Source organism: Streptopelia decaocto (genome assembly GCF_964273445.1).
Source record: "Streptopelia decaocto genome assembly, chromosome: Z".
Classification (NCBI taxonomy): Eukaryota; Metazoa; Chordata; class Aves; order Columbiformes; family Columbidae; genus Streptopelia; species Streptopelia decaocto.
Window position 1 is genome coordinate 81,344,417 of NC_138657.1, and position 12,437 is coordinate 81,356,853.

The 12,437-nt window shown below is 48.5% G+C and overlaps 1 protein-coding gene across 14 annotated transcripts in view; it reads right to left on the reverse strand.

Annotated features, from left to right (window-relative positions):
* TCF4 (transcription factor 4) overlaps window positions 1-12,437 on the reverse strand; it is a 170,425-nt gene that overhangs the window by 59,687 nt on the left and 98,301 nt on the right. For 13 of the 14 annotated variants that reach the window (XM_082075361.1, XM_082075365.1, XM_082075362.1 and 10 more), the window contains 2 exons: window positions 9,783-9,912; window positions 9,342-9,391 (listed from right to left, as the gene is read on the reverse strand). In XM_082075361.1, the coding sequence (XP_081931487.1) occupies window positions 9,342-9,391; window positions 9,783-9,912 (180 nt within the window). The remainder of the gene's footprint in view (window positions 1-9,341; window positions 9,392-9,782; window positions 9,913-12,437) is intronic. The other variant, XM_082075358.1, reaches the window with a different exon arrangement.

The following is a 12,437-nucleotide window of genomic DNA, read 5'->3' on the forward strand; positions in this document are numbered from 1 at the left end:
GTGCATTTGGGGAAAAACTGGGAAACCTGGTGGGCTCGTTTTGCGTTGCGAGCGGCACAATTTGGTTTGGCCGCTGGGTCCATGGACAGGTAGGGCGCGGAAAGGTGGAGCAGCCGGTCCTGAAGGCCCCACCGTTACTTCTCTTCTACTAAACCACATCACTCCTCTTTTGCTGGGGATGCTGAACTGACCTGTAAACCTTCAGCACGCTGCAAAACCTCTGCGGTGCTGCTCCCTTTCCAAGACATCAGGATTGGACCTTCTGCTTAAACCTCATTTTGGCGGAGGGGAAAGGAGCTGGATCCAGCCTAGATCTGAGCACGGGCTTTGCGGGCGGTTACGGAAGCACCAGCATCCATTGCTCCCAAGGCTCAGCTCCGCTTGCTATGGCACTAATTCCACGACGTTTTATCTTTACTACGTAAAATCGTTCAGGAGAAAAGGGCATTTGTACCTTTGACTATTCACATGTGCTAAAACATACCTTGCAACCTGAGCGCTTGGACCAAAGAAGTGAGGCTGCTGGCCCTCCTGAAATGAAGCGTATGGTTTTGTGAGTAATTAGGGCCACACAGTGGTTTCACTGTGCGTTTTACAGCAAATATGTGTATTTTGTATTTATATACGAAACGCACGCGCTTAAAATACACAGCAAACCGACTGTAAACACGCAGGTATCGCAGAAGAAACCTCTCAGCGCAACGACACGCTCACACTTTCCCATGAACTTTTGCTTTCGGCAATCCTAATTAATACTCCAAAAGCACGTTTTCAACGCTACCAATGCAGATGCTACATTAAAAGCTGGGTTTTTAAACCCCGGCTTTCCCTGCTGAGCCTGACCTGAAGGGGTTACAGCCTGCATGAACAAAGATGCCAAAAAAAGGCACCCGGAGCTGACGTCATTTGCCAAAAAGCCTCTTTTTGCAGGTGGGGAGCGAGGTCCCACGTCCCCGGCGCTGTTTTCTGACACGGCACCATATTCCCATCGACTGCTCAAATTCACACTTAACCGCCTAACACATGGTAGTGCCAAGTTCCCTAACAAAATCTGGCTATTTGGAGGTTCTCTCCAAGTGCTGCTCATGAATAGCCAGATTAAGGGGGAAACCGACTGCTTGCTGATAAATCCACTGGAGCCGCACTCGGGATTTTATCAGGACTCTTGCAGTATTTCCTGGCATTTTGGGGCTTTGATTGTTTTCTAAAGCCTCCGCTCCAAAACCGCGGTAATTACCTAAAAACCTCGATTCATTAAAATAGTACTTTAGGTCCCCGGAGCTGTGGCCGCAACCTGAACGTGCAATCTGAGCGTAGCTAAAAGTTTAAGAAAAACCCCCCAAAAAAGAGGCGAACGCAAAGCCACGACATTTCTATGTGTGTGCTGAGGTTGAGGTGAATCTCGGCGCTGCATTCGTGATCATTTTGGTGAGGATTCTTTGTGCACTTGGAATGTCCTTGGTTATTTCCCGCAGTAGCCAGAGCGGAGGAGCCTTCAGCCATGAATTCAGTGCAGCTCCTTCCTTCAACCTCAATAATAAAGCGCAAAATGCACCTTGCATTTTAACCTCTCCCTCCAAATATTCCCCGCCGGGGAAATGGGATGCGATGGTTCATTTCAGAGCCGAAACAATTTGGGGATGGTCTGTTAAATAATACAAGTTGTAGTCAAAATGCAGGCGCCGCAGCCGCGGGACCGGCGCCGAAGTGGTTAACAGACATATGCTGTATAATTAGGAGATGCATTAATGATTATGAATAGTAAATGACTTGGTGCAAGGAAAAAAATCTAGTCAAAAGGGACACGCACCTATCTTACGTGTTTATTAGAAACTGTATATAACTAGAGAATTCTGCTATTAAGAATCCGGCGTTATTGGTGTAAATACTTCCAAGGGTACATCAAATTGTAATCTTTCATACGACATCCATCAAACCAGGCTGGAGATTTTGACAAACATTAAACACAGTAAGGAGGCAATTATGTATGCATGATTTAATCTGCAACTAATTAATATGCAAATGTATTCATATGTTAGTTACTAAATTAAAAATGCAAAGAAGCCCTTATGGTGATTCTCAAAATTTTGCACAAACAGAACATGTAAAATATAAGGAAAAAGGAAGTTTTTTGGAAACCTGCGGCATACTTTAAATGTTTGGAAACCTGTTGCACGGAGATGGTTCAAAAATATTTACTTAAATAGCAGAGAATGCTAAAAGGCGCCTTAATTTTCTGGCAGAAGGCGGTGGCAGAAAGGTTAAACACGAACCTCTCCAAGTCTTGGGAGATGTGCACTAATTATCACACAAACGGTGTTCAGCACCGAACCCTCGCAGGCTGCAAAACCAGCGCCGGGCTGGGCGCAAACGGGGCGTTTCGCTGCATTTTCCTGGTGTATCTTCCCGCAGCCGGTTCCCCCCGCGGTGCTGGGGACACCGGGCACAGAGCCCCCGCTCCGCACCCACACGAGCACCTTATAGAAACCTTATAGAACCTTACAGAACCTTATAGAACGATTGCAAATAAAAGATGCGAGGGAACAGAACCGGCCAAAATGGGTTGGATGCAGCGGGGAGCGCAGGCGGCACCTCCAGGCTGGTTCCCAGACCACTGAACCCATCGCTATTGCTGTTTGCTCTTTGTTTTCTCTCTTTCTCCTCCACCAGAAGCCACCGGCGGCGCCCACGCGGATGTTGGCAGCGGGATGGGTGAGGGGACCCGTGGGGACACGGGGGGTCCGTGCGCTGCTTTCAACCCCCTTCAAATCGCTTGCTGGGCGATTCTTGATTTTGGTTTAGGCCAGAACTAAATGTAAGGCTTTTAAAAGCTTAAACGTACACATTTATGCATTCATTACACAGTGTTAAATCTAATTTGTTCTTTTTACTGTCACAGGAAGCACGTGTTTAAAGCAATCTGTTTCCTCATATGAATGCTTTCCTGTCTGTTTGAAAAAAATCGCAACACACTTTACCCCAAGTAACCAAGAGGTGATCATAAATATCCCTAAATAGCATTAAACAGATATGAAAGACATTAACACTTCCAGAATGCCAAAGTAGTATTAAAAAAAAACTCTAACAGATGCTCCTAGGTCAAAAAGTGAAATGTGTGTTTCCTGAAAAAACACTCTCATCAGAATCATAAATGAACTGTGAGCGGAGAAATGAGGTGTTGCAGAGCAAACGAGAGGATCTTTTTGGTTAAGGACTCCCGCGCACCATCGCCAAAGCGTGGTTGCAATGGAGGAGCCCGAGGGGCCGCCGGCAGGTGGCAATGGGAGCGGGGAGCCCGGTGGCCGGCCCGTCCCGTACCGTCCCGTCCCATTGGGAAGCGCTGGCCGTGCCTCGCCTTTGGCAGCCTAAGATGTTCTCATCTGGAAACGCAGCCCGATACGCAAGCCCAGCTTCCAACACCCGGGTACCCCAGCCCAAACACGGGCTTCGCGGCAGCTGCACCGCTCAAACTTCATTATTGGCTGGAACGCAGCGAATACGGGAGCCTTTAATTCTTATAGATGGCGTGGGTGAACCGCTGCGCCGCCCACGCCGTGCGGTATTGCGGTGGCGCTGGGGAGGGCTCCCGGCCCCACCGGGGGACACTGGGGACACTGGGCACCCACCTGCACCCGTACGCACGACGTCCCTGCACAGCGAACAGCCGGAGCGCGGCAGCCTGGGAGCGAACCGCGGTTACGGGCGCAGCGCGGAGCCGGCGGCCCCGGCGGCCCCGGCGCTGAGTGCGGCCGCCTGGCTGGCCTGTGGACAGGCGCTCCGTGCCATCGAAATGAAATAACAATAAACCAACAACCAGCCATTGTAGGCCTCCCAGGTTGCGTGCCAAGAAGCTGTCAGGGGAGCTTTGCTATGCATTTACCGACATTAATAGTTATTGGAACTCTTGATGCATTTTTTTTTTTGCTATATTTTTGCCACGCTGGTGCTTTTTTTTTTTGCTCATTTACTGCTTCAGTGTAAAGGCAAAAAGAAATTAATGTTCCTTTGATAAAACACAGAGACTCTGTTAACGAACGTACTGCGGCCGGAGCGCGAGCGCATCGGTCTTAACGGAGCATCGGAAACTTCCATAGGTAACTCGTCATTACCGCCGCTCTCCCCACCAACCCTGCGGCCACCCTGCTCCGAAACGGGAGAGAACCTCAAGCACACGGGCTGAAATGAATATAGACCCAGCCCCAGAAGCCACCGTTCCCTAAAGCCACTGTTTCCTAAAGCCACCATTCCCTAAAGCCACTGTTCCCTAAGGCCACCGTTCCCTAAAGCCACTGTCTCCTAAAGCCACCATTTCCTAAAGTCACCATTCCCTAAAGCCACCGTGTCCTAAAGCCACCGTGTCCTAAAGCCACTGTGTCCTAAAGCCACCGTTCCCTAAAGCCACTGTTCCCTAAAGCCCCTGTCTCCTAAAGCCACCGTGTCCCAAAGCCACCGTGTCCTAAAGCCACTGTTCCCTAAAGCCACTGTTCCCTAAAGCCACAGTTTCCTAAAGCCACCATTTCCTAAAGCCACTGTCTCCTAAAGCCACCGTTTCCTAAAGCCACCGTGTCCTAAAGCCACCATTTCCTAAAGCCACCGTTTCCTAAAGCCACCATGTCCCAAAGCCACCGTTCCTTAAAGCCACAGTCTCCTAAAGCCACCGTGTCCCAAAGCCACCGTTCCCTAAAACCACCTCAGAAAGGCCGACCCAAGCCGGGATTTAAAGGCTGAGCAGTGCTAATTGCAGATCTGAAGGCACCGCACTGCTTGTAATGGGTACAATCTACAGCTAACAGCTAAAGAAAAGCTGCAAAATCACGTTACTGCGGAGAGATTTCATTTTTAATCTTGAAATGCCTTTTCCTAACAATTGGCCTCACGTTCCAATAGGAAAAATTAAGGGCCGAGTTTAACACTTGGGAAACTCAGCTTAATTCCCAAATGAAAAAGGAATTATAAATTACATCGCTATGCAAAGATAATGATTGAAGGCTGGGCCATTTATTTTTACATTTATTTACTGAAAAGAACGCGTTTTCTGCCCAATCCTTGTAAAGGATGTGGGTTCGGTGGGGTGCGGGCAGGGCTGGGTCACCAAACCCACATCTTTCACAAGGATCGCTTGGGTCTGTTCCACTGGGAACCCTCCAGAGTGGATGTGACTATACAGATTGATGAAAAGTTTAAATTAAAAGCAATGTGCGTCAAGTTTAGAGGGGAAAAAAGGCCCATGTGTCCATGGCGAAGAACGGAGCGGTGTCCGGAGCCGGCAGGACCCGACCCGCACCGCAGCGTTACGGAACCGCCGCCAAGGCAGCGCTGAGCACCCCCGCGGCTCCGCCGCGGCGCCGGAGCCATCGGGGTGCGCTGGCCCAAGCTGGTGCGCTCTGCACTACCCGCAGAGCTCTGAAGAGGGAGTCTCTGCTCAAGCTAAACCAAACAGCCCCAGCTCATCCCACCCACTGCTCACAATGGGCCACAACCGGGGGGGGGTTGAGTCCAAAAGAGTCGAACATTTACAAGCGTGTGAATTTTGCGGTACCTTTGAATGTAACGTACGGCCAGCGCCTAAGGAAAACACACTGCCCTTCCCAATTGCTTTTTCACGCTGTGCAATTCAACAAAACCTAAAAACTAAGCCATTTTAACTGGGGGTTTGCGTTGCCTTTTAATCGGTTTTAAAACAAGGGCACAGCGTTCCGCCTGCAAAATGACTCCTTGGTCCTTGGGGCTGTGCTTGGGACAGACGGACTTCCAGCCCATCCACTGCACAGCGGATCTTGTCATTGCCTTGCTTGGACTTCATTTGCGGGTGCTAAATGTGTTTATTCCCTTTAAAGCGAAAAGCAGAGCTTTGTTATAACCATAAAATAAAGCTGCGCGGGGTTTAATGAGGTCCTAATTTTCCCATGGCCAAAGGTGGGTGGGTGCCAGCCCGCAACCCGCCGCTGAACCCCGGGAACTGGGTGTTTGTTCCGGAAAACTCCCATTTGAAGCTGAGTGTTGGAAGAGAAATTTGGGGCTGTGTTTTTCACTCGGGGTAGGAATCTGCACAAAAAGCACCAGCAGCTTCCTCACCTCCCAGCGAAATCATCGGGGCTTGTCCCGCGGAAACCAGAATAACGTGGAAACCAGAATAATGTGGAAAAAATGCAGGTGGCATTGCACTAGTATTTCTCTTTTCTTGGTTTTTTGGAACCATGCAGGTGTTTCCTTAGGACGTACAACCAGCCGTACGCTTCCTCATCAGTCTGGCCAACAAGGAGATGCCCCTGGTTTGAGGGGACACCTTAAATTCAGATCAAAGAAAGAGGCTCTTGCCATTCAAACTGAGGCTCGGGAGATGTTATTCATCAACAAAATTTTTCAGTTCCTCTCTTGTCTTTTAATGCAACTGAGATTGACTTCTCCCACTCTTTATTCTGTCTGTAAAACCTCCCCGCACAAGAACTCTCGTTATCCGCACCCAGAATAACATGCGGCACCACGCTGGTTGGTATCACAGATGGTTTGGGTTGGAGGGACCTCAGTGCTCATGCAGTGCCACCCGTGCGATGAGCAGGGACATCTTCACCAGCTCAGGGTGCTCAGAGCCCGTCCAGCCTGGCCTGGGGTGTCTCAGGGATGGTTCATCCACCCCCTCACTGGGAACCTGGGCCAGGCTCTCACCACCCTCAGGGCAACAATTCCTGAGTCATATCTAGGATATAACAACAACAAACCCGCTCCTTGGGGAGACCCATCGTCTGCCGGAGCAGGGCGGGAAGCTCCAGGAAGGTTTAATTTCTGAGCCTTCCTTTTGTCCTCAAGATATTGCTTTGTTTTACACCATGTCTTGGGAACCGACGCCTGGACAGACTCCACTTTCCGATCAGGATGAGCCCATCAAAACACCCCTCGAACACCAGCTCTACAACCTCAGCCCTCTGCTCTTTGCTCACCTTTTCCCCCAAAAATCTGCCCATTCCTTCAGATGCTTCCAACCCTGCAGCCTCTGACTGGCCAGGAGAAGGGCGGAAACACCGCGTCACTTGGCAAACGCTCCACGGCAAGGTCAGACGTCACCAACCCAGCGGCAGCTCCAAGGGATGCGGGTGGGGAGGGACGGACCGGCGAAGCGCGCGGTGAAGTTGCGGCGGGGACGGGGCCGTGCGGAGGAACCGGCCCGGCTACAAACGGCACCGCGACGGCTCCGGCGTGAAACGGTGCCGCTGAAACCCACCAAGCCTGTTTGGGGTCCGCAGAGCCCCAGGAAGACGGTCCCAGGACCTGGTGGGGAGCAGGCGGAGTTTGGGGACCCGGCACCCTGAGCACCCCACCAAACCCAGCTCAAATCCTCCGCCCCTTCTAAACTCCCCTTGTTTCCACAGCTTAATTTGCTTTGTTTTCCAAACTCCTAGCCATTTCCTATAATAAAGGGGAGCTGATACAACATATTTATTATCATTTATCATTGAAATTTTTATAAGACTACTTATGAATTAATCAACAATAACTGCTTTCACCAACGCTGCTGCATTAATCTCCATATCCACTGCATAAATCACATTGAGAACAAGTTAATATACATATTTGAAGGGAAATACAGCAATATTTCCACCCTATCAACTAAGTGTATTATAGTCTAGTTAGTGGATTTATAAATGCGCACACTTCACTCGGCGTCATAAATCCCGGCAGTTCAGTGACACACAACCCAGAACCCAAAGGTGATCTGAGCTTTTCTTTGAGCCGGGAGCCTTTCCTAAAGCAGCATCCTTCCCGACAAAACCTATGATTCACCGCACATGAAGACAATATGTATGTTCCATTAAAAATGCTCTATTTCCTTCAGAATCCTATTATTCTCCTATTCACATTACCGGACTTGTGTTTTAATCTACCTGTTCTTGGAAGGCAGAGCTCTGGGTGATTTAAATACTCAGCAATACCTTTTGATATTTTATTTCCTAATCGATTTGTACAGCTCACTAAAATCACGTCGAGTATTTAAAATGCATATTCTACTTGGAGATAATCCGAGTTAAAAATAAAAATACTGTGAAAATAGTGGCGAGCACTGAATCCACCTCTAACCTGAAGGGGAACAGTCCTCATAAAAAGCCTTGGGGAGGATATTAGTTATTGCTGGCAAGGAGGCCAATAAAAATCCAACCCAGAAAACACACAGTGAAAGAAATTTAAAATACACGTGTGGGAAGTTATTTTTAATTCAAAAAAATAGTCTTATTACTTTCTTGGAAACGTGCGTTTGAGAAATATCCGTTATTCAACAGCTTACAATAAAATATGTAGGTTGGTATTTAACGTTCTAAAGATGACAATAATGCGTGTGATCAAATGAGGATGTTCATAGGTGGTTTTGTCTTTCGGATTCAAACTGTATGATTTATAAAGTGACCAGCAAGGAAGCTGCTGCTGAGCAGTCACTACAATAAGCGAAGCTTTGGAGTATCTGAGTTTGCAACCTGCAAATTTACGTGGATTTATAGGAAAAACATACACCCCATGTGAGATTACCAGGCCAAGCTGTTCTATGCTGCGCAAGATTGGCACCCAGCTCCTCCTAATAACCCGATTCAGAGATCAAATGACCGGAGCCGTCAGGTAGGAGAGGGGAGCTCGACCCTCTTGAGCCGCTTGTTCTCTGTTTGCAGCTATTGATACAATAATACGGGTGCTGGATGCTTAAAGCAATGGCAGAAAAAAACCCCCACAGAATTAAAAACCTCGAATAAAATGCACTCTTTAGCCATACTGTTCTCTATGCTGTATTTGCTACATCTCATCTAATTCCTTTCAAAACACTACTTTCTATATATTTTAATGGAATTTAAAGCAAACGCTGTCAGAAGACGTAAAGCACCTTGGCAGGGCTTTTTCAGGGAAAAAACCCACCAAGGTTTTACACGGCCATGAGAAAATGACGACGACACGATTAATTATTGGAATCAGGAGAGTGAGGACGCCAGCGAACCAAAGAGAATCACCAACTTCAGCCAAGAGTTCCCACAACCCTGGGAAACGTGGTACCCGCAGCCCTCCCTACCAAGAGGTATCGGGGATACTCCTTAAATGATGGGCTCATCAGCCGTTAGCGCCCCCCGGCACAGCTGGATCCAGCTGTCGGCAGCTGGGCGGGCGCTGCCGCGGGTGCCACCACCAATGAAGATGTTGGCCCCGGATCCCGGGCTGAGAAACGCAGTCTCTCCTCAAATTGGCTCTTTGACCGGGTGGGGTGACCCACGGCCCCCCACGGGGAACGCGGGGCCTCCCCTTGGCTCCGGCACCGCGGAGCCGGGAGCGCAAGCGAACAAAGCCCCGCGGCGCCCAGCGGTACTTACGGAGGATGGCAAACCTGGAGGAACTTTCCGAACTTTCTTTGTCTGGACTTCTGAAAGACAAGACAGAACGGGGTGTTCGTGAGCCAGGCTTTTAGCTGTTCTATTGAATCGCGCCCAGATTTGCTCCAGCGCCCTGCCCGGCGTCTCGCCGCCGTTTTGGGGACACCGAGCGGACGCTGCAAAATGCTGCAAAACGCTGCAAAACTGACCGTATTTTCACCTTGAGTCTTAAGGGCTTTGTTTTCGCTTTACACTTTGAAAAAGGCGACTTTTTCGGGCTCCTGCGAGCCGGAGAGGAGCAATCGGCTCAGCTCAATAAACCCCTCGGCGAGTCCCGGCTCTGTCTGTATTGCAAAGTATCGCCCAGCGGGCCGGAACTCTGATTATGTGTTGAAATGGTAAAAAACAAGCCCCGAAAAGGTTGAAGGCAAAGCGACTCACCCATGGAGGTGCTGTGGAGAGGCCTCCGGCGCGGGTTATTGCTGGAGTACTGGTAGTACTGGGAGCCGGGCTTGCTGGGGGACAGCGCTCCGGGGTTGCCGATATCCATCTCACCTCCGAGGAGACTTTGCTAGGAGATTAAAAACACAGGCGTGTGTTTGCGTGCATGGCAGAGCCGACTTTCCTCATCATTAGCTATTTCTCATTCCTAAAAATAACACCGTAAAGAAACCTTCGCCGGCGACTGAGACGCCGAGACGAGAACCTGCCAAATTTTTAAAGGAGACGTGCCGAAAATTGCCAGTTGAGCATCTTCCCCTTTGCTGGGGAAGCACAAAGTCATTCATTTAAAATAGGATTATTTCCATTTAAAGGAGACTTATTGCCTGCTTATTCAAACGCAATCAGTGTTTTAAAAACTTTTGGAGCTCTGTTAATATATTTGAAGGTAACTGAGTTCCTTTAGTTAAGCGCAGGGATTTACCAATAATAAAAGTTAAACAAAAATGGGGCTGTCGATCGAGCCGTTGGCTCCGTGCGCGTCAAACAGCCTCATTGTCTGTCCCCGCGCGGGGTAAAATTCATATCTGCGAGTCGAATAGATGGGGTTTGGCAATACAAAAATCTGCACAGCAGGCTGTCCGGAATACGGGATCACAACGTGCAAAGAAGATTATTCATTATTAATAGTTTTTTGCAACGCTATCAGTATAAAAAAGCACCTCGGAAGAGCAAAAGCAGTTAATGCTATTGTACGGCAGCGGCAAAGGACTTGCAGTAGATCCACTTTATGGCTGTGCCATTAACTACCGAGACGCATCCCGAGAAACGCCGGGACCGTGGTTTCCGTGGAACGGCACAAAACATCCTGCCCCACGCCGCAAGGAAAATCATCCGGCTCCCAGAGACCGCGACACGCCAGCAATGCTCTATTTGCTATAAACCACGCTGAAACTTACCCATAATATAGAAATCCCCTGATTATACTCTGCATTGAACACATTGTTCTTTTAATTATTCTGATAGGCAATAAAACAGGTGTAGATACCACCATTTATATTAAGGACAAATTTACCATTTAATAAAGAAATTTTAAAATTAAGCACCAAAAATCTAACTTTATCGTTACTTGTAATCAACTTTTACTGACTGAACTAATTACTGTACTTGATAAAGTACAGAATGTGTTTTCCCTAATCTAAATTCTAATCACCATGTCACTCACAACAGACTTAGTAATGCTTCACTAACACACTATTCACATGCAAAATACTCTAAATAGGCCAATTATGACTCTGCCCCTGTTCCCTGGTTAACCCGCTGAGAACTGAAAAATTTCACAAGGCAGTCACCAACTAAAACAAAGGCTCCTTGTTTGAAATTAAGACAGTCTTTTTGATTCCTAAATAGCTCAACAAAGTGGCATGTCTTCTGCTGAAAGCAGTTGGTCAAATATGCCCTGCGAGCTGGAAAATCAGAAATTAAAACATCCTCACTCCTTGGCTATACTTGCTAAAAACATTTCCAGATCACTTTGGAGTCGAGAAAACTATATTCTGCCTCTTTTTCCCAGGGAGGCTGGAGGGGAATGGCAGAGGAGGGACGGACGGACGGACAGACGTGGAGCCCTTTGGGGGCTGGGAAACGCGGGAGCCCGGGAACGCGGCGCTTTTTGCCGCTCTCTGTGCGTTCGGCTCCATCCACCTGCGCTCCCATCACAAACAGCACCTGCACCCGCAAAAAGGGGCGCGAGCCCATCGCGTGACGGCACGGAAATAGATGCGAATAGCCTGGGAAAAAGGGGATCGATGGGTGGCGAGCACCCTCCGAAAATAAGCGGGATCTTACTGAACGGCTCGGAGCGTTTCAGAATAAAACGGTGCTAACCGCTGAAATTCGCTTCAGTCATATATTTTTATCACGTATACGTTTTAACATAAAGACAGACCTGCTAAATCTGTGCACGGTTTATCCATATGTCGGGTAGTCTGAAAGACTTAGAGCCATCAGCTGTATAAATTCCTATACCCAGCCTACTACATTTCATTTGACTTAAAAAAAACCCCCACCAAACCAACAACATATATAAGACAGCGTTTGCAAACTATTGCAGATTAAACAAGATTCACTTTAGGAGCAGAAAACATACACATACCCTATGTTGTTTTTGTTTGCTCATCCAAATATTTTTCTGTAGAAAAAGATGCAGAGGTTTCTATGGGGAAAAAGAAATCCATGAATCCCAAACTTGCATTGTTATCTGAGAAGGAGACGCGTGTCCCGTTTTCAAGCTGCTCGGCGGGGATGGACAAACGCTCCCCCGGTCGCACCTTCCGATGGGTGCTGGACCGGGGATGTTCGGCATCGCCCGCCGGAGCTTTTCCCCAGCAAACATTGATTTCCAAAGGGAAACAAGCCCCACGCCACACAAATTGTCACCAGAACGGTCACCGACTCGTCTCTTCACTGTCTCAAAGCAAAAAACCCACTAACGAATAACCCGACCCGGAGCGAAGCTCCCTCCTTTGTCTATGGGACGAGACGCTCCGGCGAGGTAAAACGAGGGACCGACCCGCGCTGAGGGGAGCACTAATATGATCAAAATATATTAGTATTATTGTGAGATGCTTGTACAAGGGACAATGGGCCCCGTGT